We start from the raw sequence: 27100 nt of genomic DNA, 5'->3' as shown, positions 1-27100 counted from the left end.
TTGAGCGTAATTTCATAATACGTCGCTCATTAAAAAATGTAACACAGTTACCTTCCCTCCGCATGCTTTGCATAACGTCGATTCCCAGGTACGTGGGATCTGGCGAATTTTTTTAGCGAACCAAGTGCAATTTCACCATTTCTACATGCTACATATATGTCTATCTAGTAACCTAGTCTTGGTACAGATCAAAATTGACATAAGCGAATGTGAATTCTAAAACAACCTGGTTTTTAATTAGAGAAATGAATAATTTAGCCTAACTGTACGTCATGATATACTTCACACCAGTCATCTAAGGCACGAACTCAACACCATGGGCCAAATCGCCCCGCCGCGATGGTCTAGTGGCTAAGGTACTCGGCTGCTGACCCGCAGGACGCGGGTTCGAATCCCGGCTGCGGTGGCTGCATTTCCGATGGAGGCGGAAATGTTGTAGGCCCGTGTGCTCAGATTTGGGTGCACGTTAAAGAACCCCAGGTGGTCTAAATTTCCGGAGCCCTCCACTACGGCGTCTCTCATAATCATATAGTGGTTTTGAGACGTTAAACCCCACATATCAATCAAATCAACACCATGGGCCAAAGCGTGTGGTTATAAGCAACTGCTCTTATCAAGCAACTCTTCAAAAATCTTCACCCGAAAACTAATGGAGAAAGCCTATGTCACACTGAATCAAGTCCGGATGTTTTCAGTGTTGCTGTTGAAATAAAAAAATATCGCAGTGCTTTAGCAATAAATAAAAATATCTTCTCAAATCAGAATCCAACCAAAGTCACCTTATCTTTGCAGCAACCTCAAAAGTGTTATAGCAGAACCATGCTGTATCAGGGTGAAGACGTGAAAAGTGGTTCAAACAACCGCGCAGCCCGCAATGTACTCTGCACGCCGCATAAATCAAGTAAACTGCTTCTTAAACCCTTATTGCTTTCGTCTGTGACAACTTCCTGCAGGAAACTTGCTTCCTGCGAATTAGTTCGTACAATGAAGTGCTTAAAATACTTAAAGTCATTAGCATTGGCATAAAATAGTAGGCCACGCACTTATTACACCAACGCTCCCCACAAGCCTGCAAATTACGCTACAAGAAAAGAATAGGGAAACAACAGAAGAATAGAATGGTATGAAAAAACTTTATTTAAATTTAGGCAGCAGAAAACAAACGAGGTCTACGCTTTTCACAGGCAGGGGAGTCGAGCGACGGAATCCTTTTAGCTCTATAGATGTAGAGAAATAGTCTCTTCCAGGTGTTTACACGTCTACGAACCAACAGGTGGTAGGCAAGAGCTGCTCACAAAACATACGTCCAGACAGCTGCTGTACGATGCGCCACGGAGGTAAGTAGGTGAACCATCGTTGATGGACATCAGACCCTCATTGAGCGCAAAATAGGCAATGTCCCTACCGCGGGTGTTCATTGAGGCAGAACCTCACGTGGGATGGTGTGCATTAAAATCCCCAAATAATTCATGTGGTCCAGGGAAAGCTTAAAGCACAGAGAAGAGATAGAAACAGTCCACGTGGCTTCTAGGAGGGATATATCCAGCTATTATTGATAATTAACGTCGTTTGTGCTTGATAGATAAGCAAATACAGTCATTAGAAGCATGAGGAGCCACGGCATGCCTCCCGTACGTTAAATCTCGACAAACGCATATAACTACTTTGCTCGTATTTCGATCATTGCGTGACCACAAAGTGACGTATCTGGAAATTCGAAACGACATCATATTCGGCTCACATATAACACCAAAGGAAATTTATATTTAAACATCTATTGTCGAGAGTCAGAAAATCGGCTTCGCAAACCTCGTGCGTTCCTCTGCATTATAGCAGAGGTGCGCACACGTTCATCGAAAAAATTCGCCATATTGTTTATGGAAGGGCCAGCAGTAGCGGTTCCTGCACGTTGAGAATCTGTACTGCTGTTTTTGCATCTGGCGTCTGTAGCTCGTTGAGAATAGCACGAATAGATTTTAGTAGATGCTTCAGCATAGTTTGGTTCTTCTCAGTGTCTTGCCTATCATTTTTCGTCCTCTTTGAAGTTGCAGCCCATGATGTGGTCGTTTTTACTGCTACGGACGGTAGCGAAGGCCACTCAGTATCTGAAGCATCGGCGTGCAACGCGGATGTTGGTCCACTTTGTGCATCCCTGGGACGTGGTGCGTACAACCGCACGCGTGTGTTCATCTGTTGCTCATGGTGATGGATCAGTCCTATGTGCACTATGGTTTGGCTGGTGCCTACATTTTGAACGATGCCTGTGTCGGCGATCGGAAGTGACAACCTTTCTGTGTGTCAAGTTGTCTCTGACCATCTTCCACAGGACGCGAATTTCTTCTTTGATTTTCGGGCATTCCTTAGACGTTGCTTCATGCGCACCAGGGCAGTTTGGACATTTCAATATAGCAGCAGTATCGCAGTTTTTCACCTTATGAGATCCACCGCACTACTGGCAAGTTGTCTTACATTCGCCTACTGCGCTGACGTGTTCCAACTTGCAGCATTTGTGACTCTGCAAAGGCCGTGGCACGTAAGGGCTCACGGGATGTCTCACGTATCCAACCTTCACGCTAGGAGGCAGAGTCTCAAAATCAAATACTAGTTTGATGCAGCGAGACTGCCCGAAGTGGCGTATGGTCACGATTCTGACTGTCGACGTCACAAGATTCTGGAGGTCAGCGTCCGTGATATCAGCGTCGACGTCATTTATCACGCCATTCGTTGTTCGTGAGCGCGTGAACTAAGATACTTCAGAGCTGTGTGATGGCCTTCAGTCTGTCAAGAATGTTTTTGTTTGTCACATCGACTGACAATATCCTTTTCCTGCTATTTATGCGAATTTCATTCACTTGAGCAGGTGCAACTCGTTCGCAATAATTAGTCAATGACTGCCTGTTGAGTGAGTTCAGGTTGTCTGATGTAGAGATGGGTACATACGAGATGGGTAAACATCGCTTGCCTTTGTCCAGTACTGGTTGTGGCTCCGCTGTTGATGACCTCCTGCGAAGCTTCCTTTTCAACTGGCGGGTATTGAATGTCCTGAAGTCAGCTTCCAAATACATCTCTTCCACTGATGAGCTGAAGGTGTAATCATCACAAGAAGCAGATGCGCCAACGCGGTCACCCACCTTTGGTCCGTCATTAGGCAAACGGCTGGGGCCCGCGGTCTCGTCCCCCATCCCGGAGGGGGGACTCCCTCCGTTCCGCCTGTTCAGAGAGAGTCAGAAATTCTGACAGTTTAAGAAAAAAACGAAAGTTGTTCAAGGCAGAATTAGGCCCGAACGCACTTCTTCTTTCTCACTTTATTCTTGGGACTTGTTCTCAATCTTGCCTTAGGCAGTCTTGATGTCGGGAAAGCAACCACGTTAACACGACTTATAAAGTGTTTTAGAACAGTGAAACAGCAGCCAGGCGTCACACAATGCGAATGGTGTAACGAGTGGGCCGTCCGACGCTCCAACTCATTACAAAAGCTTCTTCTTGATCACCTATCAACTGTGACACATAACCACTTCCGGCATAATTTCTCATCGTCGTCAGACTGCATGAGCAAATGGCACAAAATTTCTTTCAAGTGTTTACCGGATACCAGGCTTCTAAGAAAAATGAAAAAAATTGCTGGTCTAAGAAGCGAAGGCTGGTCTACAATACCGATAAATTATAATTAATAATGCCATAGTGGGTACCCAGCAAGAGTGCTTGTAGCAGTGGAGAAAAGGCTCTTAAAGGCCGCTCTGACTGTGCTGCGCCCTCCACGCAGGTCTGCGTACTATTTATTGACATTTACATCACAATCAAGTTTAAGAGCAGCTAAATACATTGATGGAATCATTTCACTTATTCTCATTAGTATTAAGTTTACCAGAAAAAAATACTAGCCCTTGAGTTTACACTTCTTTCCTGCATGGGTTACAGTACACGTGAATATGAAATGCATCAACCTCTCCTTCCTCCTCTGATTCTTCCACATACTCATACATCTTCTTATTCCTCCTTTTTTCCTTCATAGTGGTGTAGTGGGCAAGGAATTCGGCTGGTGATCCATTAGTCGCAGAACCGATCCAGGCTGTGGCGGGCGCATTTTGGATTAAGGCGAGAATGTTTGAGATCTATGTGCTTAATTTTAGTGCACGCTAAAAAAATAAAACAGATGGTTGAAACTTTAAGAGCCCTGCACAACGGCACCTCTCATAATCGTATGGTTGTTTTGAGAGCATTAACCACAACAATTGGTATCATCTTCTGCATTTCCTCGCCTTCCTACAGTGTACTAAATAAGGCAACCTTAAGCTCTAGCCTTCCTCTCATCCGCATAATACTTCCTTTCATTTTTACTCCCTGTACCACCCTTGTTATTCTTCAATATACATAGCTATGCTGTGCCTTGCTGTTCTATATAATATTTTGGCATGCGTAGCACCAGACGTGACAATGCGATGCTTTACCATCTCTCCACCTGCATAACGCCTTGTCTATCTTCAGTTACCATGCTCACAATTTTACTATATCATGATATATTCGCCTAAGCTGTAGAAATTTCGCGTGCATGACACCACATTTTCCTCTGCGTTGTTTTATCTCTCCCTTCTTCCACTGCTTCATCCTGGCTCTCACGTCCATTCCCAGCACAACACGACCCTGTACATGACTGTCCATCACATGATTTTAGCATATATGCGTATTCTATTTTTGCCCTACCCTTTCTACCTTTCACTTCTCCTCAGCTTTCCCGTGCTCTTGCTATACGTTATTGTACGTGGCTATGCTATACTGTCCAAGCTGTGTGTTCCAGTTTGGGTGCACGTTAAAAAAACCCAGGTGGTCGAAATTTCCGGAGTCCTCCAATACGGCGTCTCTGATAGTCATATAGTGGTATTATGACGTTAAATCCTACATATCAATCAATGTCTAAGGTGTGCAATGTTTCGCTTGCGTGACGCCAAGTGGTGAGAGAAAATGATATCATGCGATAGCATAAAACAGCCCGGGCCCGCGAAGTGATGCATGCTCAAAAACCAATGGGTGTCCCCTTTTGGCGTTTCTGCGGAAAAAGTTGAAGGGGACAGCCTATGGGCTGTTTGGTATATCAATTGTGTATATCTAAGCATTCAGGAAAATCAACAGTTTCTATGGTTTGACGTAGACAGGGGCCCCATCGTGACGTTGGGGAGGTAAAGCAAGTGTTGTTGGCGTTAGAGAACATTTGCAAGGTGCGCACAACACCCGAAGTGCCATGCGGCAAAGACTATATTAGAGGCGAAGCTCATTAGGGAGTGCGCTGACGGTCCGGTCGTAATCGTATGTAGCCACCTCTCGTTATTTCTTGAACCAGCCGTAGAGGGCGGTACTTTTACATGCAACGAAATGCACATGTGCTGAAAATTTCAAATGGTACGATAATAGAGGACGTTACTTGTACTATGATAAATCATAAAAATCACATCATAACCATGGAGTGAATAATGATAACGTCCTCGCTTCCGTCCATCCCTTCATTCTTGCTTCCGTCTATCCGTTCGTCCGTCTGGCAGTCCGTGCGTCCGTCCGTTTATCCGTGCGTCCGTTCATTCATGCATCCGCCCGTCCGTTCATGCGGCCGTTCATTCGTTCTCTCGTGCGTCCGTTCTTGCGTTCATCGATGCATCCGTCCATGCGTCAAACAGACAGACAGACAGACAGACAGACAGACAGACAGACGACGACAGACGCCACCAGCGTATGATTCACCATTTTCCGATGAAACCTTTCGAAGCTTCACTCCACTCATCATCATTTACTCTACAAATATGCTGTAATTTTCTTCGCCCCCCCCCTTTTTTTCCTTTTTTAGCTGCTCTAATAATCGTATTGAATTCTTACGCCAGAAATGATTTTTTTAAGCTGATCGTCTTTCTTGGCGACTTTCGACGCAAAAGTTTTTGGTCTTTCTGTCTGTCTGTCTGTTTGTCTGTCTGTATGTCTGTAGATTTGTCTGTTTGTCCACCCTTAACGGTAATATGAACGGCACCAAAGGGACCAAACAATACTCCGAATGGCCGACACTATCCTCAGCGCCCACCAATATTGCTCAAGGTTAAGCGTTCGTACTTGTGCGATTGTCATTCAAAAAGCAATTATTGCGCATATTTGATGCACCATAACAACACGTCAATAATATGTATGCGAAAGTTCAACTAGAAAAGCCAGTGTTAGGTAATTTTAAGGATTGTAGCCTTTAAAACGCTTTGTTGGCCATGCAACGCTTGCACGAAATGGCAATTGTTTCGAACGCTTTGCTAAGACGACGTGGTAGTGGCACCTACTCATCGCCATGCGCGCCCGTCCGGTGTGCGCCCCGTTTTCCAGAATAGCTGCCAGATGGCGCTGAATTCTCACGTGTGACGGGACTTGATGCGCTAGTTCGCTTTCGCTGCACGCTCGAGGCACTTTAACGCGGTGCTTCCAGAATATCATTCACCAATTTTCTTACGCAGAACATTAAATAAACGTTTTTTTCACTCTCTCCAGACGCAAAGCTATCTTCTTTCGATGACACTTGCGGTGTAACATGCGGATACGGGGCCAAATTTTTTTAGGGGAACACACTCAAAGCACCTACATCGTTTATTTCTTCACCTCTAACAGGTCTCCCTATTGTAAGGAGCGCCTTACGTCACCGAAGCTTGACCGGACGTAGAATTAGGCACTGCCCCACTGTGTGATGCTAGATTCATTTGACATTGAGCCATGCGTTTGGAACTGACGCAAAATATTCCCAAAGCAACAAAGATAGTACTACATATACAATACGCTAAAATATTTGGGAAAAACTTTTAGCATTACCAGATGCAAAGCTGCAAGTTAGTGCTAAACTGTCACAAAGAAAACTTTAGGCAAGGCATTGTGCCTGTCTGCGGGCCGGTTATGTGCGTTATTTCCTTCGTAATGCTATGAAACACCAATATAGCAATCGCTCCAGGATCTGTGCATTACAGGACACCATATCAGTTGCCTATCAGGAAGGCTAAAGATAATTGCTAATCATGCGGCTCTCATTGTACTACCTGGCGGACTGCTGCAGTCATCTGTGAATTGCGTTGATAAATGAGGGCGTTTTTCTCCATTTGATATTGTCGGGCAGGCTCACGAATCACGATATTGTGCTTCGAATGACCACCCCTGTTGGCAGGGCACGTGATGTGAACTACAAAAGAAGTTTTTCTGGCTACACCATCAGCTCAGGACGGAAGGAGCCCAATAGCGCATCTCAAGAGAAATAGGTGAGCAACATTATAACATTTTTCAGTGTATATTTCTTGTATGATTTTTTTCACATTACGACTTCAATAGCAAGGCCGCTATAAGAAACAAAAAAATTCACACTTAATGGAAGTAAGTGACAATTGTGGATTGTTTTCAGTAAATATAGTATTCTTATAAAAATAAAATATGTCTTTATTAGTCCTAAGATGAATCGAAGCGGTCTGTAGTACTCCACTGAAAAACATCATGGCTGCATGTGATTCTACTTTAAACGAATGGCTTCATGTCACCTATACGAGTAATACTAAGCATTGGCAACACAGCTTGGCAATGCATATTATACGTCACAAGTGAGGAAAACTTCGTCAAAGGAAAATGCTTACAATATGAAATACTGTATGCACACATTTTTTCTATATATACATATATTTTTTATTTCACTAGAAATTCAGAGAAATAGTATTGCCATTATACAACATTTGCGTTTCGTACACAAAGTTCAAACGTATATATAATGTATTCCTATTGTCTAACTGCAATCGGTCTTTTTTTTTTCTTTCACAGACATGAAGAATATTATTGTAACAGCTTGTTTATTTGGTGTCCTGGCTGTAATAGGTATGTTATTTTGCCACGTACGTAGTATTTTCAGTATTGCTCATTGAGCTGTAGTCACGTGGAGTAATGATATTACGAATAAATTGGTATTTTTTTACTATACAGATGCGCACACGACATCGAATCTAGAAAGTGTTGTATGCAATTGATGCCTGCTTTATTTGTGATAACTGCGTCTTGTTAAAATTTTGTGACTTTCCATTATTAGAGAGTTGTTTTTGTCTTGAAATGTGACATAATTTTATTTCTATTGCAGCGGGGGCTTCCATCCTTCCAGAGGATCAAATTGATCTTACCGACACCTTAGAGACCACATCGGAGGATCTAGCAGAGGAAGCAATTGCGCTTGGTCAGATCCTACGCGATGTGGCAGCTGATATGGCGCAAGATAGAACGCTTGACGTAGAGGTAAGAAAGCTGAGATTATTCACAAGTAAAATCACCAGTAGCAAATGTTGGTCCCAATTGGTACGTGATACTGGTCCTGTACAGAGCATCTATTTTACCATGGCAGGCAGGAAGCAAATCTATCCATAGTTTAAATATACCCATGACCTATATTTTTCTTTCATCAAAAAAGTGCCTTTGTTCTAAACAACCATCGAGACTTTATTGAACCATTAGTTGTTGAGTATATCCGCACAACGCAGACAAGCACCGGCTAACGCCGAAATTAGGAAGTGATACGTTAGCACACAATAGGAACAGTCACTGATGCCCGGAATCATTAGGTATAAAGCTGCCTGAGAAGAACACAATATGATGTAAAGAATAAAAAGATCCAAATATTTTATTATACAAAACTAATGAGCATATTTGTTCCGTGAGTGCTACGCAACCTTCGTTCAATTTGATGGAATTGCAGTTCGTACATGTCACTTCTCGTGCAATCGTACTTTTTCATCACGAGCTGTAATGGAAAACTACTCCTGTTATGCTAAATTTATTTAAACTGTAATGAATCTCAATTACTTGCTATGCTATTTTCATTGAAACTGTAATAAATCTCAATTACTTGCAAATACAGAGTACTTCCTTCTCAAATGGCTTATAGTACAGCTAATATAGATTCATAAGCGACCAGGAAGGTAAAGTACAGTTAGTAGTTCAGATTGTTTTGTTTCATCCTTATTGCCATCAAATATCGATATGCTTACTGTAGGCATCAAGAAGTAGGAAGATTGCAGACTAAATGTATGCTATGATCAATCAGATTTTGGGACGCTCTGGAAGGTACTCATAAGCTTTGTAAGCCAATGTTTATGACGCCTTGCGGTGAATGGTCAGTTTTTTGGCCGCTAATGTGTGCTAGAATTGTCATTGAGTGTGACTGTTCTACGTTGTGCTTTTCTTTGCAATGAAATGCGCTTTTATTACACATATTTACGAAGCAAATAAAATTTAGGTGAAACTTACGCTGAATACATGCGTCGTAAAGAGGTTACGAGAAGGAGCGTGTGAATGATCGAGTAGTGCAAACGCTTTTCTACCTTCATTGCTTTGAGTGCTCCAACAATTATAGAAATAACGAGCCTATATCGGGTCGTTGAAAGGGCTGTGAATGGAATGGCATACAGTGCACGGCAAAATAATGAAAAACGGTGTAATAAGAGCTGCACGTAATGTGGGACGTGTACATTTTAGATAATACAACAGTCTTCGCTTATTACTTCATGTAGACCTGCCGAAATTTCAACGTATTTTACTGACCTGATCACAAACGTATTTCTTCTTGAAGCTGCGGTAGCTTCTGCGCCCTGGTACCGTATGTGAGGTAGAAGCTTCAAGTATGAAATGTCAAATGGGACAGCAGTTTGCTCTATACATTGCTGCTTAAGTGTGCAACGTGCGAGTTTTGGAATTATTGATTTCGCTACCAGGTTGTGCTGCTTCACAGTTCTTTAGAGCGCCCCGAAACTCTTCCGAGTTCAGAGACGACAGTCTATTTATACTCGTTTTCGATAGTCATCCTAGGTGCTGTTTTCTCCTCACCACCTAGTTTTTCATAGCACATGTGGACAATCTCAGCAGTAAGTGTTAAAAGTATCGGGATAAAGCGCCTTTCGGCTACCCGTCATTATCTTTACGCTTGCGCAGTTGAAACAAACAAAACGAACTGAAAAAGTTTATCGCGCATCGTAATAATCAGAAAACAAGTCATCAGTTGGGTGAATGCATAGCAAAGCAGGGTAATAGATAATTCCGATTTATTATCTTGCAGAAAGGCTGCTTTTTAGGCTAATTGGTGCTTGCTGAAAATCATACAGTGCTGCAAAAAAGCGCAACGAATTGTCATCAACATTTCAATGAGGTGGAAATAGCGTTTGTGGTGTGTGGTTCCGTGCGTGCATTGTGTCTTTTTTGCGCTACAATACGGGTCGCATGATTCACATGGTTCGTATATGCACCATTAAAGAGCTTATTTGTTCATCACGCCAGGTTAGCAAACACCGCGAGGTAATAGCACGCTCATTCCTTCCACTTTGAGACGTTGTTCGAAGAAATTTTTTCAGCCACATCGCCATGCTTATCAACTCTGACACATCCTTGTTATTTTGCAGGAAGAAGAATATTCTTTTCGTAGCTTTTGGGAAAAATTCAAGGCATCAATAAAAAAGGCAGGAAAGAAAATGAAGATGGCCTTCAAGACCATAGGAAAAGAGCTTAAAGAACCTGTCAAGGTCGTCGCCAAAGCCGCTGCAAACGTGGCCCTTGAGAAAGCACAAGAAATACTTAAGAAGAAGGCTGTGACGTTGGTTGCGAAAATTCTTGAGAAATCGATTCCTGTCTATGCTATTGAAGATAATGTTAACGAGACAGACTTCTTCGAACAACTAGGCGTCCAAATAGACCAAGTAGGACAGAGACTCATCAATCAAGGTCAAGCATTGAAATTTCTGTGAATAAAACGCGTTTTTGCACCCGCCCCCCATGGTTCGCTTTTCAATTCCTAGAAAAAAGGTTGTGATGCCTGTACGTCGTCATGAGGTGTCTTTTGTAATTGTGTTGTGCATTTGATCACGTCCTTATATAACAGGAATGAGCCAAGCATGACTGAGTTGGAAACGAATGCCGCTAGTAGCTGTACGCACCTACGTTTACATAGCACGGTGAGATCTGCTGTGCGTCCTATCACGAACATGCTCGCAGCGGTGCCACAAGGGACCGTGGAAGTGTGAGTGCTAACGATGGCCATATATATGACAATCTGTGTTTTTTCGGGCGCACGAAGCTTGCCTCATCATCATGAATTTGCAATATATAACCAATTCATTATCAGTATGTAGGCATCAATAAAATAACAGTACCTTTCAAAATATTGTGCCCTACTTTATTAAGATTCGTGCTGCATGATGTGTCTTCTTCAGAGTTAAGACTAACTGTCATATTGTGCCATAGTTGTTTCCCACCAGGCTTATTTTGAACAGTAGGGTAATATAATGACTTACGACAAATCACACAGCATATTCGATAATTAAACAGTCAAAGTAGACCAAAGACTACTTTTCTGATTATTTATTGTTGATATTTATTGATATGTGGGGTTTAACGTCACAAAATCACCAAATGAACGCAGTCACTGCAGCCGGGACTCGAACCCGCGACCTGCGGATCAGCAGCTGAGTACGTTAGCCACTGGATCACCGCGGCGGGGTTGAGAAATTATTGTTGCTACCACAATTCAGTGGAAAAATACATGGGGAGATGTGCCAGCAGATTTTACATGCACTTAAGTCATCATGGCTAAAATGCAAATGAAAAGTTTCAATGTAAGAAAAATATGCCTAGTCATAGAAAACAGTTTCAATCATCGGATAACAAAATAGGATGCGGTAAATAAAGTGCTGCGATTAATTTTGTTAATCGTCTTTTATTGTATATCTCCTAGACAACATCTCTTTTACACGTGGTATCAATTGTGTATCCCCTAAGTTGAACTCTTATCACTCCCATATTGTCACAGGGTCGTGACGTAGATGAATGGAGCACACTGCGAGTCAAATAATGAATCGTTTATTTGGGCGAACCTGAGCCCAGTAAGCAGAAAGTAGGGTACAGTAGCAGTCTTGGACTGATAGCGGCGAACGGAGCGTCGGCCGTCAATCAACAACTGACAAGCGGCGAAGTGCGTCGGCATTTATACTCTTGCCATCGAATGTTCCAGCGTTATCGCTGGTGGCGGCGTAGGTTCCAGAATAATCTGTACAGTTCGCGGAGTGGGCGTAATCTCATCGAATTGATCTGCTACAGTTCTGAAGCTTCTTGAAAACTGCAGGCGCGGTTTGCGCTGAGAATTCTGTAGTGTATTGGGGCGATAACAAAACTTGAGGGATGGAACGTGGCGTTATGGTGGCTTATGAAAGCATTTCACACTGGACTGCAGTTACCGATAGTCTTGAAGTGTGCTAATCATTCGCATCATAGACGACCGCTAAAATCCGCCTGCCAATAGAATGCTCTCCCCAACGTTCTTTCAGCCTTACCTTCTTGGCGTGCAAGCTCACGTAGAAAATATTAGCGTGGATAATGCGTTTACGCAACTCGTAAGCAATAGTAGAGAAGGAGTGCTTGCGTTTACGTGATATTCCTAAACCAGCGTTCATTTCAAGAAGCTAAAGGCGCATTTTGAATACTGCAGCCTTCATAGCTCAATTTTTTCCGGAAAATTCAGTCTACACGCTACGCCCATAAACAATCACATACCATCAATCAATTTTTAGGTATCTGTAAGTTCTCTCATTGACAGTGTAGCCATGGTGGGGTAAGCACCTCACCTCATCAATGAGATGTGTTTTCAAAGAAAATTTATTGGTGCTCATTAACAATTCACTGGTTACTTGATCCGTTTGTTACAAGTAAATAAAGCAGGAGCTGTGGGCACAAGCACCAACCTGGGGTGCTGGCTCACTCAGCTGATTCCCTAACCTTGAACGCAGCCAGACAATTGGGTCTGGGTCCTCTTCTTCGTTTCTCACATTTCGTTCTGATGCCGAAACCCAACCGGTCGTCTGGCCCTCGACTTCAACAATAGATCAACTTCGAAAACAGCGTGGCTTCTACCGGACAGCCATCACAAAGGACGTTTCGATGCTCGACGCCCTTCTGGCCGACTCAAAGACGCCCGTTTTCAGGCTCCAGAAGATTCTCTCAATTATCGTCACGAAACACGCCCACCTAATAAACATTGACAGAAAAATCCAGGCTTACCTTCACTACGAAGACACGGAAGTGGACCTGATTACGGCCAGCGACTTTGAGGACAAAGTCATTTGCGCTCATGGGTGAGCACACCCCGCAACCAAGTCATGGCCGCCAACCCCACCAGCATCAGCTGCCATCACTACCACTGCACTCCGTAAGGATCTCGCAATCACATCGACCCCCACCACGACGTTGCATTCGATCAGCCTCCTGAATCATCTCGCCTCAACGTCGGAGCAGGCCACAACTTCGCCTTCGACCGGCTTCTCCACTCCTCTCGCTTACCAAGTCGCGACTTCATCGTCGACCACCCTCACGGCTGCTTTCGCCTCCTCGTTGCCCCAGGCTGCGACTTCGCTTTCGACGGATCTCACGACTTGAACGCCAACTACAACTACAAAGAGTTTTGGGTACACGGTGAAAAACCATTGCTTTTCGCGCGCTACACGGCTATTCAGTGCGGAAACTTGTCAGCAAAGTACGCTGTAGAAGGCTTAATCGTCAAGGGAAACCCCGGAAGTCCCATGCGTAAAGACTACAAGGACCTGGATTTTCACGGCCTGAACCACAGCTTGCGAAGGCAGTCCCACTTCCCCGATCAAGAGGGCGAATACATAAACTATCCGTCACGCAGCACAAAAAACTTCGAGGAGATGGGTTGTGAAAAAGAACACGCGGAGCCCTACATCTCGTCCTACACGCGCCTGAGACCTGGTCCTTGTGGTAGTCTGTCTGGTTCGTCTCTCCTGAAGCCAAAGGAAGCCGACGATAGGGATTGCGAGCGGAAGCGCTCCTACGAGCCACACTATGCCAGGTTCAAGGACCCCTTGACCGTCTACAACCCCACCGAACGTCACAAGAAGATGGCGCCTGACGCCAGAGGCCTGAGCTGCATGTACGAGCACCACACCACACAGCCCCAGCACTACGCCACGCACCTCATGCAGGAAACTGGCGCAAACGAAGATTTTCGCCAAGCGGGACACACCATGATTGAGAAGTCATCGGGAGACTTCCGCAGCGATGTCTCTAAAAACACCATCTTGACTCAAACTCTTGTACCTGAAAATGTCGGCTCAATGTGGGCCATCATTCGCGATGCCGGGACGGATGCCGACAATTCCCTACCAGCCACAGAGCATGTCGACGAATATCCACTGCCTCCGAACGCGGCCAAGATTCCCTCCCGTGGCACCGTCACAGCCAGACGGAACCAAAATTCTTTGGCATCGTTGTTCTCCTTATCAAACGAAAAAAACCATCACCGACCTTGGACTCTTCATTCAGATCAGAAGCACCTGCGAGCCAGGCACACGATCATGACCAACTGACACCCGAAGAGTCGAGCGTAGCATATTGGCACAGCACCTGCAGAGGCTTTACATGAAACGCCAACAACCCAAGGATAACGCTGCTTACCAGGAAGTCTTCAGTCTACAAAAGCAGACAAAAGTCGGACTCATCCCATTACAACAAGCGACGAAATAAACACAAAAGCCACCGGCGTGAGTCTCGGCATCGTGTCAACGCTATCAGTAGCACCAAGCAGAGAAGCAAGCGCGCCGGGTCTCGAGACGGAACATTAAGGATAGCAAACAACACCACCACAAAGTCATCTAAATACTATAGCATGAATGGACGGATTCCCCCGCAAAACAAGCACCCGCCTCCCGAAGTTTCATCACCGTCACCAAAGCCCTCCATCATCTCTGTGTAACACCTCCTGGCAGGCTCACTCAAAGCTTTCTTAAAACGTGCGTTCATTTGCTGGCCACGGCGCGTGTTACAAATAAATAAAGAAGAGAGGGTGGTGGGCACGCGCACGAGCCTGGAGCGCTGGCTCGTTCAGTTGATTCCTTGACCTTCAACGCAGCAAGACAATCGGATCTGGGTCTTCTTCGTTCTTGACAGCATTCACTGTTGCACCTTGGCGGGATTGTTTATTTCCCACTTTTATCTTTAGTGATGAATTCAATACGAACGAAATATTATCAATAGGAATGAACGCGTGGAACTATTATAGCAGTTGCGTAGCTGCTTCTGAAAAGTATGTAATGCCTACGTAGTCATCAAGAATAGCATACAGACGTTTCTCAGACGAAGGGACAAATTTAAATAGCAGAAGAGGTATTTTTGAACTCTGAGACAAAGTGACTACGAAGAATGCATACGCCATTAATCGCACAACTTGTACGTGGGAAAATAACACATAGTTCTCAATAATTAGATAACCATACTGAGAAGACTTCATCACCTAACAGTAAGTCACTCGAAACAGATAAGCTTCTAGGTCGGTTTTCTAGTTAAATGTTGACAGGAGACAGTCAAACTTTATTTCGACCTTGTTTGGTACATAACCTGTACTTAAAACGCAGTGCAGCCACCCCCTTTTTCCCAAGAGTAGGCAGGATGCATACAGCCACTTGTGTTAATGATGTTCTCTTATTTGTAAGATGTCTTGTCTTCTCACGTTGTCAATTCATCTTAACAACACAATGAGCTTGTAGGTATTTAATACATAAAAACTCTGGTCAATAACCGGTCATTATGCCTCTGAGGCAAAACATATTCGAAATTAAGAAGTTGCGTGAAAATAAGACACAATCACAAGCTAGAGCACCGGGTCAAGCCCAAAGTCACACTGGTGTTTTATGGATGGAATCACTGGATAATAGGTAGACCGGAAATTCCTGTGCATAGCCCAAACACACACGAAAATTACACCTACAGAAACCTCAAATTTCCGGTTTACAGCCGACAAAAACATCACTAATACACATTAATATGCCTTTAGCGATATACAAAAAGCCTAAAGAAGCAAATGTGCGTTCTTAGATCCACTTCTACTGATAATCTCGATCCTATTTAGTCGAGGATCACTCCTGTACGTAATGAAACGCTCACCTAAATTAGTGTTTTACATTTTTCGGCTCCCATTCAAGGCTTCCATTGAATAGCTACAGAAGATGGGCGTGCACAATATCTGGAAGCAACTAGCCGAAACACACAAGCCTAGTCACTAGAACAGCTAAAGCCCTCACCCACTGGAAGATCGATGCTACAAAGGCTCAACCATAGCTTTCATAGGTGACTCAGACGCGGACCCAAAATAACGGATTCCACCAAACTGCCATGAACATTACAGCATTGCACGAATACCGCCCAATATGCACACCACACATCACAAGGAAAGAAGGCAGTCACGAGTGAAGGCTCTGTGGCAAAGTCACTTCACAGCGAAGATCCCGACGCCAGATACACAGATGCCACCAAGTGTCCTGATAAGGACGCTTTTGTTTTGAGCGTTGGTGATTATCGAGGCGTAGAGCTCGCATATGCCAAAGTACGCGCCCGAAGCCCGGAAACGGCAGAGAAGTGGGCAATTGCACTAGATACCACAACGCGCTTGGATGCAGCTGTGATATTTACAAAATCCCAACCAGCCATGCGAAACTACAGCAAATGTCGTGTGTGTACAAAAGCAATTCAGATATTGCAGCACCAAACCACTCCGTTGCCGCCCGCCTGTGTGATATGGGTTCCTGTGCACGAAGGACTAAAGAAGAGCGAGATGGCTCACGCGGCGGCCCGTGATCACGCCTACCGGGCTATTCATTCCCACTTTACAGACACCAGGACTGTGTCCGTGGAGGCTGAGTCTATACGTATCACCAACCCTGCAATACTTCAACACCATAGGCTGGCATGCAGAGAGTATGCACTACCACAATCGAAGCTCAACAAAGAGGACAGCACCATTCTAAGAAGGCTGCAGAGCAACACATATACATACTGACTAATGCACCAGTTGTGCTCAACATTACACGAATATTTTTGCCCAACTTGCGTCGTACCTGACACGCTCGCCCACATGATCCTCAAATGTCCATGCAATACACATAAAGACCTATCGCGCTCACCGAATACCTGTGACGCTGGTCAAGAAGAATAACAGCTTCTCGAAAAATGAGAGGCAAAGCTCACCTCGAAGGACTTGTACGAGCTACGACGTCTCGTCGCGATGAGCAAGGAGGCAGCGAGGGCTAGAGAGTTCCTGGTATGAGGAGACCTCCCACCTAGGGTAGAAGTGGAACATTCACCGCTATACCACTTCGAACCATTAAGTTTATTCCTTCCTTCCTTACTTTGCGTTTCGCAGATGATCTCTCGCTTGGTAATTTATGCAGCGCCCCGTTTGGCTTGTGCAGACATTTTTGCAGTGAAGTGGGATTTCATATACCAACGAGACTGCTGATTTGACGGAGGGCCTCAGATTTTGACACGAAGTGCTGCCTTCTCATTAAAAGAGTAGTAAAGAACGAACAGATTGTTTGAGACCGAATGAACAATCAGAACACGATACGCTCCAGCAAACGCGGCACGTAAATTACGCCGGGCCACGTCACACGCCGTGAACTGTTGGCTGCTGCTGCGATTCCTGGGCCCTTAAGCTTTTGTAACACGAACTTGCTACTTCAACAATGTACCAAGCTTCTTCTAGCCTGCCAGTGTTCTGCACACAAAAGCTGTTACGCATCTTGTGATCGCGGAACATTTTGAGATATCATTCAAAGTACATCAATTAACTCCAAAAAAAAGGAAAAGACTAATTTAGCTGAACATTGCAATACCTGACCATGTGATCCTCGAATAAACCAGATGGAGATATTCATTAGTAGTGAAAATGAGAAAGCACAGTTGACTCTAGAAGCTTCTATTATATCGCACAAGACGTCTTCATGTGTCTGTGAACCTTCTGTCGACCTATATAAAGCAGAGTGAGGGGAAGGTTTCTGCCTTCACAGGTGTATTTTTTATGTCTACCTTGGCGTACGCACAAGGGGTTCTTGGTGTATATATTAATGTGTTGGTTTCAATCATAACTAAAACGGGGTGAGTTGGCGCCTGTCCCCATGTCCTAGCTTGTGATCCAAATTTTTCTTGCTTCCCGTTTTCTGTATTCTTTCCATCTTATTAGGGACGCGCCACCTTATGGTATAAGCCCCTTTGTTGTGAGTTCTGTTGTACCTACTATACGCCATGATGATTACGCCAATGACGATGAAACATAAGCACGTTGGCGAATTCGCAGATCATGTCAAGTGCCCCTATACGGCATGACGATGACGTTAAAAATGAAATGGCTATGCAAGACTTAGATTATTAAATTATTTACAGTCTGAAAAAGAGTGAAAATCTCAGTTTTGTTTTTTGAGCTTCAATGCATTTGTTCTATCCTCCATTAAAGTTTTACACATACAGGGTATTATGGTAGCTGGCTGAGTTTATGTGCTCTGCGCCTTGTCTATATTGTAGGACCTTTTACTTACGTTTAGAAATGTTTGCTTATGTGGACAGACTACAAATAAAACATAGCAAAACCAGAGCTTTCTCCAGCCACGCAGTAATATTCAACATCATTACTAGCACTCGTAACAACCCTATCAATAATGCTGTATATCCTACCAAGAATGCTATCTCGCAGTTTCAGCGCCCACATTGTTCCGGCCTGAGAAGTACCACATGCTCGACGATAACGCAAGAAAAAACGCTTGAGATAGACGACAATAATTGTTGCGGGGCAGATATACGTGCGCAATACGTCCGTTTTTCAATGTGCACGTATATATTATAATAATGAAAACTAACAGACAATAGTCACAAGGGAAGTATAAGGAATTGTATTATCTTATTGTAAATGTGAATAAAGGGAAGCGGGTGAAAATATAGCTTTCTGCCAGCTGAAATATAATCAGTGACCTTCAAATAAAGCGTCCGATGCTCTTCCACGGAGCTACAGCGGCGGTCTACTCTCCGTTCCCTTAAAACGGTGAATACGTGCAAATAAATTCAAAAATGCGAGTCAGTGCCACGTTTACCCATTAAAGCCAGTGCGGAACAATTTTTATGCCTGTTGTGGCCACATAGTACGCCCAATGTGACCTTCCAATAACGTTATCTGAAGGCGGCAGGTTTCGCTGCTTCCAGCGACGAGTTGTCTTGTGGGCAGTCCTATTTGTTTAAATTTAAAATTACTACTAAACTACTCCACTGTACATACTTTTCTTAGCATCTTTGTTAGCTCTCATCATTCGTGTCTAACAAAGAAAAACGTGCCCTTAAACATTCTCTCCCGTGCTTTTATGTTACGAATATCACCCTTATGGTGGCACTGATGACAATGATGCTCAATTGCAGTTACAAGACTAAGTAATATTAACGCGAAAGCAACTAAGTTTTGTATAGTGGCCTTTCAGTGGGCTGTGTTGTTCATGGGCATTAAAATAGTGAACCACTCTACTCACTGTGTGTTTTTTCATACAGCATGTTGGGTTGTTCTGCTATGACTCAGTATTTCAGATCTCATTATTGGCATGTGTTTAGTTAAAGGCAAAGTGGTCTATATGACGCCACTGATTGGTAGCAGGCGAGTTTGTAAATACGGAGTATCGAATACGGCACGGAGACGAGACAAAAAGTGAAAAGGAGCATACCTAAACCAACGTATAGGTATATAAAACAGTAATGGCATTGCTTCCATAGAAGGCCATGTATCCAGTACTGGATGGCTCGCTGCCATCATCGTCACCTACGTATTAAAAAGAAAGCTAACACGAAAAAAATACAAAATAAAGTATGATGCCACGACGAGCAGTAGTAGTGGCATCGTGCATTTGCGCTATACGGCAACAAATAAACTTTTATTAATCTCTGGCCTTTACATGCCTTTAATAAGTACGGGATCTCGTTGCGCCTTTACGACTAGTAGTTTACGTGCACGATAGAGAAAAAAGACCGACTGAAAGATTGGGAATAAAGGTTGTTTCATTAGCCAAACAGTGTACTTGCAATATACTCTGAAAACTTTGCTGATGGAGGAGTTATGATACACCTGTTCACGTGCATAATAGCACATTAGTTGGAAAACTTAGATTGCTCACTATTGAAAAATCCCTCCAGCAAGACATCAGTCTTGCTGATATCCCCTTACAGCGTTGTGTCGTTTAGGGTGTTGCTTTCACCGTCACGGAAAGTGAGCAGAAGCTATGCAGCTTCGAAGGCAGTTGGCAGTCACAGAAGTGGATATCTAGGTATTCTGTGAGCTACTGCAGCTCTGAAATTTCACACAACTGCACAACACATTCGCAAATAAGTAAACTACGGAACGCACGTACACTACGCAAAAGTGTGCGATGAGTCATTGACCCGGCAATCTGCCGAAGAAAGCTCAAGCCCTGGTAGATTGCTTACTTATGGCATTCGACCCGAAAACGAGGCATTCATTCATTTTGCCAAGTATAATACACACCGTAAAATAAATATATAGTTAACTTTGACAGATATTAACTTACGATTATTTGAAAAAGATTGTATTCAGCTTTTCTTTTAGGTATATTACCCCTCCTCACCTAGGATGGGTTCAATTACTCACGATAGACTATTAAATAGGCAGCTAAATGAACAGCAGTCATCTTAAGTTCCATTCCAATTCTCACGTAACCGGCAAATAGACAGCTCCGAGAAAAACATAGCGCAGACAAATATGATGCAGGCTACTTTGCTGTCTAAACAAGATAGCGGCTCAGCAAATCACTCAGATACACGGAGGAAGGAAAGATTTGTTTGCTTCCTCTGTGCACAAATACATCCTATCTGGCCGGAATGGTGGTCTCCACACAATCAGACGCTTCTCTAGTAGCTCAATGTGAGTTGCGTTTATTATTTTTTTATATATTTTAGTACGAAATAAGCCAGGAAACGCAACTCTTACGTTTCTTCATTTGGCTTTGTCTTCTGGACGCAAGGCGGTGCCTCGTCGCGTAAAAGCCGTCCAGACGTGTTCTAATTCTAGGACAGCATGGGCTTGACACTGTCTTCTAAGCAGTCTACGCAGACTGTCTACTGGCTGTCTAAGAATTGAAACACACTGCAGCCCTAGTCGTGCTTCAAACGTCGGTGGGCGTTGATGCCTGTGGTTATATGGTTTCGACTCTTTTTGTTCTACGCTTCGTGACCGATATAACTTGACCTTGCATACAAAGTGCTGGCTATCGACTGAGGTTATTATCACAAATGAAACCATAAATAGGAAAAACATATGTGACGCTCCAGAAGCAGTAAAGCCAAAACGCCCCCGTATGCAATTCTTCATCGGCACGCCTACGCTGAGCCCTCAAAGAAAGAGGCTTCTCTGGGAAAGGGAAATGGCAGAAAAGGTGACACATTCAAGATTTTTTTCAAGAATCTTGAAAACTTCTTTGAGCTCTTGTCTCAGGCTATCAGCATAACGGTCTATTTTTCTGCACTTTTTGAATGAAGGTCGGCATGCGCACTCATGAACATGCTCGACAAGGGTGCTTTCGATATCGACATACCATTGTCATTTCTTGGCAATAAATTTCTGCAGTTTGTCGACTTTAGATGCAATAAAATCAGAGAAAGTGACAGAAAGAAAGAGAGGTTGATAAAAAGAACGCCGCAGGGAGGTTGCCCTGGTATAGAAGTAACCGGTTTGCTATATAGCTTGCGCAGGGTTTGAGAAATAGGGGTTGTAGAGATGGCCAAGAGAGAGAGAAAGAGAGAGAGAAATATAACAAACACGCACACGCACACAAACATACACACGAACACACTAGCAGGAAGTTCACAAGTCGTTCTAAAAGGCCACATGAACGCAAAACGCACAGCCCCGCTTTCAGATTATCAATTAACGGTATGTAATAGAAATCAGTAAAGTTTTATTTTGTATTCAAGAGAACGTGACCACCACACAGACAAATTGTTGTGCATACTGGCAGCCCACATTTCTCTATAAAGGCGTTGCTACAACTCAGCGTTATTGAAGAACGATTGTCACGCATTGACTGGTAATTTAGGCTCGATCTCAAGAGTTTCTATATCTAGGCTCTTGGCTTCACTGTGTACAATCATCTTTCATACACACCTTGCTCTTGGTGGAAAAGTAGACCTTGTAGAGGTGAGCGTCTCAGAGATATAGAGATATATATTACACTCTTTAGTGTAACATCACCGGGTTAGTAAAGTGAAACTTACAGAAAGACTTGTAGGTGTATCATGTTGTAGATAAAAGCCAGAATGCCAGAACGCTTAGTGACAGGTTCCTGAAAATGACTGTCTTCTATTCTGACAGAGAATTACTGTGCTGTAAAATGCGTCTTTACTAGTAAGACGGTAAGTTGGGCCAGTTGGTTGGGCCAGTAGGTTAGTTGGTGTTGCACTGTAAGCTCACGATGTGTCTTTACTATTAGTCTCACCTTTCGTAATGACTCTATGACATACGGTTTTTATATGTATATTATATGACATTCCTTACGCCGCATGCACTCTGGTGATGCACCGGTGACTTTTAGTCCATCTTTATGAAAGAGGATATTACTGCTTGATAAATATAAAAGCACCGCTGAATTTCGCTTTAAGATGTCTGAGTCATGAGAGTTGTTCTGCATCATTTTAACAGGTCTCTTCAAATAATGGGTGTCCAACAAAATATCACCAATTATTTTCAATTTTTTGAACTTTTCTAGCATTATCATTTTCCATCAATGATATGAGCCCGTTACCTTTCTCTCATAGGTCCTCTTCGGCATGCTGCTGTATAATATTTAATATCCTAGTTTGAAGAGCGCACGCTGAACTACCAAAGCAATATTGAACGAGTTCTTTTAAATGAAACATCTTGAATCACCTTTGTTTACACTCTCACGCAAATATTTCAATGAGACGCTCAGTTTATTCACCGAATTCTCGATGTGTGCTACACTGGCGAAATCAGCATTACTATAATCACCATCGTCGTCGTCATCATTAGCCTCACTACGCCCAATGCAGCAAAAAACCTTCTCCCATGTTTCGCCAGTCAACTCAGTCCTGTGCTTGATGCTGTCACTTTATACATGCAAACTTCCTAATCCCATCTGCCACATAAATTCGTCTGTGGCTCACCCGCTCGCCTTCTCTGGGATTTGATTCAGTTTCCACTAATGACCAGCGGTTATCTTGCATACGCGCTACGTGTCACGCTCATGTCCTATACGTCTTTTTGATTACGGCTATGATGTTCTTAACCCCAGTTTGTTTCCTGGTCCACTCTGCTCTCTTTTTGTCTCTGGAGGTTACCCCTATCACTTTTCTTTCCAAGGACAGAAACACTGGCCAAGAAACGCGAGAGAAAAAACTCTTCTTGATTGCGCTCATGTGATTTTGGAAAGTTACCACTGCAGTTAAGAGAATGTGTTACATATTGCAAAAAATTAGCAATAACGTCAAAAAAACTTTAGGTAATGTAACTCGTAATTTTGTATTCCAATGACAGGCATCATGAAGCTGCAAGTCTTTGCTCTCTGCGCATTTCTGGCACTTGCTGTATGTGGTAAGTATGGCATGTGTGTCACTTTTTGTGTTGAAAGAAAAAACTGCAACACGAAACTTCGTTTATTTATCCAGCGTAATTAACCACAGCTTTACCTTTACCGATGTGTTCCTGAGCAAAAATGAAATTGACAATTTCAAATGTTCGTGAAGGATAGACATTTTGGTCATATCTGTACATTATAACAATTTATCTAATTCAATATTGTTCAAACGCAGCAGCAGCATTGTATATGTGCGGAGCAACAAACTTGATAACTGGTTTAAAGTAAAGAAAAATATTTTGACACATCAATTTGTGTGCTTCACACTAATTGCTTTGCAAACTTCTAAAGCTCCCCAGAGAAATAATTATCTGTGATTGTTCTGATGTAATGATAAAAATATTCTTTTCTTATTTTAGCCAAAACAGAATCAAAACTTAGGCTAGAAGTATTGCGCGATATCGCTCTCAAATAAATTTATTTTGAGGAAAAAAATTATACTTTTTTTGCTAGTGACTAGTGGCTAATTGAACTATTCACCAAAAAAATGTATTGTTGATATCTCAAACTTACCTCAGCTAAGCGGTAGGAGTCACAAAATGTGGGCCAGGAGGATGTAGAGCGCCGCCGATGGGGCAGGGGTATTCTAAGCAACTGCCATTCAACGTTTTTTGAAAAGCCTTTCCGAAATCTCATAAATGGCTCATATTCATCGTCACGTTTCAATAAACACAATTATAATGACCTCTTGCATGACCGAAATAATTGAAATAATTTGAACAACTGTTTTCCACTGTCGATTTTGCTTTCGCGTTTTTTTAACAGAAGGTGACCACATTGGGCGCCTCTCAAATATATAGGCCGTTGATCTGTCATGACTGTGTAGCTCGAGTACGTACAAACCTAGTACACAAAAACTGCATTAGGAAGACAGTTAAGCACAGTAGCTTATGAGGGTGGCGTGTTAGATACTTACGTTGTAGTGCTTTTATAAAAGTGTTTCAATGCAAGAATGCCCGTAAATTAGACAAAACTCAGGTATTTATTGCGCTGGATGCTCAATTCAGCCTATGTTCAATGTATTTCCTCTTTTTAGCTATTTTTAAATAGAAATAGCAAAAACATCTTACGTGAGAAAACACATAAAAAGTGCCCGAGTGAAGTAAGCAGTACTAATGCTTTCCAGCGTTGTTGAAAGCAGAAAAAAAGATAGCAAGGGCGGTTGAAGATAATGCCAGAGTACCTCTTTATAAAAAACGAGCATTTTTCTCTCAAGATAATTATGATTACTAAAGCTACTCTGGATAATAAACTAAATATGAACCCTAAATGACAAACCAATTGCCCTAATTGCCCTAAGAAACGTTACCGAAATATATATTATTTTCGTAACGTCAGTAGCTAACAAGTAAATGAGCTTTTGCTTGCACCTGGCGCCATCCCTTCGGGAGATAACGAAAAGCATTACGCTCTCATCTTAGCAAATAAACGCAAAACAGTGTTTACGCAGGTATTTGCGGCCTAATCAAGATCTCACACTTGAAGAAAAAAAAGAATACCTATGTTATCAAATAACCAATAAGCGGTATTAGTGTCACTACACTTTCACACGCTAAGCATAGACTTATTGAGAGAAGTGCGTAATACCAAGAAATTTAATCTCCAGAATTCGCTGTTTTACAGAAGGTGAGTGCGGGTTTCACGACGACTTTAAGGTTTCAATGAAGAAGGTGCTTTTTAACCATGGAAAGAAAGCCACTGATGAAGTCATAAATAAACCATATTTGGATGACTCAATTGAAACCTACTACTGGGACCAACGCCTAAAACGCCAGGTAATTCGCTGCAGAAGATCGCTTTGGTAGTGGCTGTTGCACTACAGAATTAACTGACAGTAATTCCAGGTGAAGTGTACCGAATGTTTTTTACTCCCTATAATTTACCTGTACTTAAATCGTTACATTTCCTTTCGCATCATTGTCTCATTTTATTTTTATTGTGTCTTGTGAAGAAAAAGGACTCCTCATTATTTTCGTTGCAGTACAGGTAATTTTTCCAGAACGCACTTGCTGGGGCCGACCCAATAGAGGACAATTTAGGTATCATATTGTCAGGAAGCTAAGCCACTTTCGGAGGGTCAAACTTGTATCCCGCGAAAGTAGCAGTAGCAGTAGTAAACAGAACTTGCTGCGTATTCTAACAGTTTATAGTTGGGAAGTATATTAAAAAATAATGAGTAAAGATCAGACAGTTGTAACTAACGCTATCAAGCTTCTCTGCATGACATAGTGATGACAGAAGTATCCCAACCTTCACCCACAGCTTGAAACGTAGAGAGTAATTTTTTTTAGTTGGTCTTCATAAGGTGCCTGTTTCAAGAGCTCTCACTAAATGTCAACGTTTTCTTCACCTCCAGGATTGCCAACTTTTCCTTGATGGTATGCTATCCAAGTTTACAGAAGGCTTGAAAAGTGCTGAACGTAAGATCATAGAAACTGAGAATGCCGTTAAAGAGAAGACGAGAACGGCTGCAAAGAAGATTTCCGAACTTTTTGGAAAAATTGTTGGCAAATAAATAATAAAGAAGGTGAAAAAAAATTAGAGAAATGAAAGAAATGAGAAAAGCAAGCAATCCTCTGTGTGATTCACATGCGCAAGCATGCACAAGCATGTGATTTTAATAGGGATGTTACCGACATTCCTAATGTTCGGTAAAAATGACACTGGCTTAGTAGTGATTTGCATATGGAGAAAGCAATGACGCTTTTTATTTCACACTCCGATAACTTGCTATGAATAACATTCTAGTACGTCTGTTTGTGAATATTCTGATATTGTTGATTACTGAGCATTTTTTGAAAGCAGCCGGTTAAGCACATATAAAACGTAGGGTATAAATGTGCCTAATCTAAATATGATGACGTAATGAAGACACAAGGGGCCGAATTCACAAAGCTTTCTTTTTGGCTACGCATTTTCTTAGCCAAAAATTCTTTTATCTGGAGGGATTTCTATAGCACGGGTATGAATTTAACTGATTCGGCACTTAAGAGGGCAAGGACGACACACGATAGCCGATGAAACGACAAGGAAAGAAAGAAGTGTCTGCCGATAATATCAATCTTGCACGCAAAGCGTCTAGCATCGAGAGTATACGAAGATAGCCAATGATTTGCTGCATCTAAGTTTCAGTTCCGCGAGCGTCTGCTACAGCGCTTACGGGATGCCGCGTACGTTGTAATAGGCGTTTCGGCGGACTGTTCAAAGCCAAGCACTCGCCTTTCATCAACGACTGTAGCTAAAAACGAAATTGCTCGATGGCCTTAAGTCATCGAGCAATCCATGCACTATCTCGCAAAGTACAAGTAAACAACACTCCAAGTGCACCACATAAATAAAACCACACATAAATTGATGCATGCAATGTTTGAAAATGTGCCTCGAATGTCTTCCCCTATTTAACGCGACCAGTTACCCTACATTTTATTGCAGCTGCGCTGCTACTTAACTAATTCGGTGCAATCTAGGATGGTATAGTGGTGAACGTAAGGGCGTTTTGTACCTATAGTCAAAGGTAGCCTTTGTTACAATGTTCTTATTACAAGACACATGAGCGACTTTAGTGCCTGCAGACAAATTTCGCGGAAATAGTTAACAGCAGT

At 42.8% G+C, this 27100-nt stretch overlaps 2 protein-coding genes across 2 annotated transcripts; both read left to right on the top strand.

Moving 5' to 3' along the window:
* The first annotated feature begins 7124 nt into the window (after positions 1 to 7124).
* LOC119178371 (uncharacterized) lies at positions 7125 to 10790 on the top strand. The gene is made up of 4 exons (XM_037429574.2): positions 7125 to 7262; positions 7810 to 7863; positions 8120 to 8271; positions 10425 to 10790. The coding sequence occupies exons 2-4, from the start codon at positions 7812 to 7814 to the stop codon at positions 10764 to 10766; spliced, it is 546 nt and encodes a 181-aa protein (XP_037285471.2). The 5' UTR covers positions 7125 to 7262; positions 7810 to 7811; the 3' UTR covers positions 10767 to 10790.
* A 10426-nt stretch (positions 10791 to 21216) lies between these two features.
* On the top strand, positions 21217 to 26029 carry LOC142768791 (uncharacterized). The gene is made up of 4 exons (XM_075870922.1): positions 21217 to 21281; positions 23399 to 23455; positions 25122 to 25273; positions 25855 to 26029. Exons 2-4 carry the CDS (start codon positions 23404 to 23406, stop codon positions 26011 to 26013), a joined length of 363 nt encoding a protein of 120 aa, XP_075727037.1. The 5' UTR covers positions 21217 to 21281; positions 23399 to 23403; the 3' UTR covers positions 26014 to 26029.
* The last annotated feature ends 1071 nt before the right edge of the window (positions 26030 to 27100 follow it).

The sequence above is a fragment of the Rhipicephalus microplus genome, chromosome 1 (assembly GCF_043290135.1).
Source record: "Rhipicephalus microplus isolate Deutch F79 chromosome 1, USDA_Rmic, whole genome shotgun sequence".
NCBI classification, from domain to species: Eukaryota; Metazoa; Arthropoda; class Arachnida; order Ixodida; family Ixodidae; genus Rhipicephalus; species Rhipicephalus microplus.
Note: the sequence above shows the minus strand (reverse complement) of the source record. Positions and strands in the feature narration are given on the sequence as shown.

What these genes read in the sequence shown, in the direction of transcription:
- LOC119178371 (XM_037429574.2), top strand. Translation starts at nt 7,812, where the DNA reads ATGAAGAATATTATTGTAACAGCTTGTTTATTTGGTGTCCTGGCTGTA. An exon ending in TGGTGTCCTGGCTGTAATAG is followed by an intron (nt 7,864 to 8,119) that starts GTATGTTATTTT and finishes TTTCTATTGCAG; the next exon opens with CGGGGGCTTCCATCCTTCCA. An exon ending in ATAGAACGCTTGACGTAGAG is followed by an intron (nt 8,272 to 10,424) that starts GTAAGAAAGCTG and finishes GTTATTTTGCAG; the next exon opens with GAAGAAGAATATTCTTTTCG.
- LOC142768791 (XM_075870922.1), top strand. Translation starts at nt 23,404, where the DNA reads ATGAAGCTGCAAGTCTTTGCTCTCTGCGCATTTCTGGCACTTGCTGTA. An exon ending in TCTGGCACTTGCTGTATGTG is followed by an intron (nt 23,456 to 25,121) that starts GTAAGTATGGCA and finishes GCTGTTTTACAG; the next exon opens with AAGGTGAGTGCGGGTTTCAC. An exon ending in ACCAACGCCTAAAACGCCAG is followed by an intron (nt 25,274 to 25,854) that starts GTAATTCGCTGC and finishes CTTCACCTCCAG; the next exon opens with GATTGCCAACTTTTCCTTGA.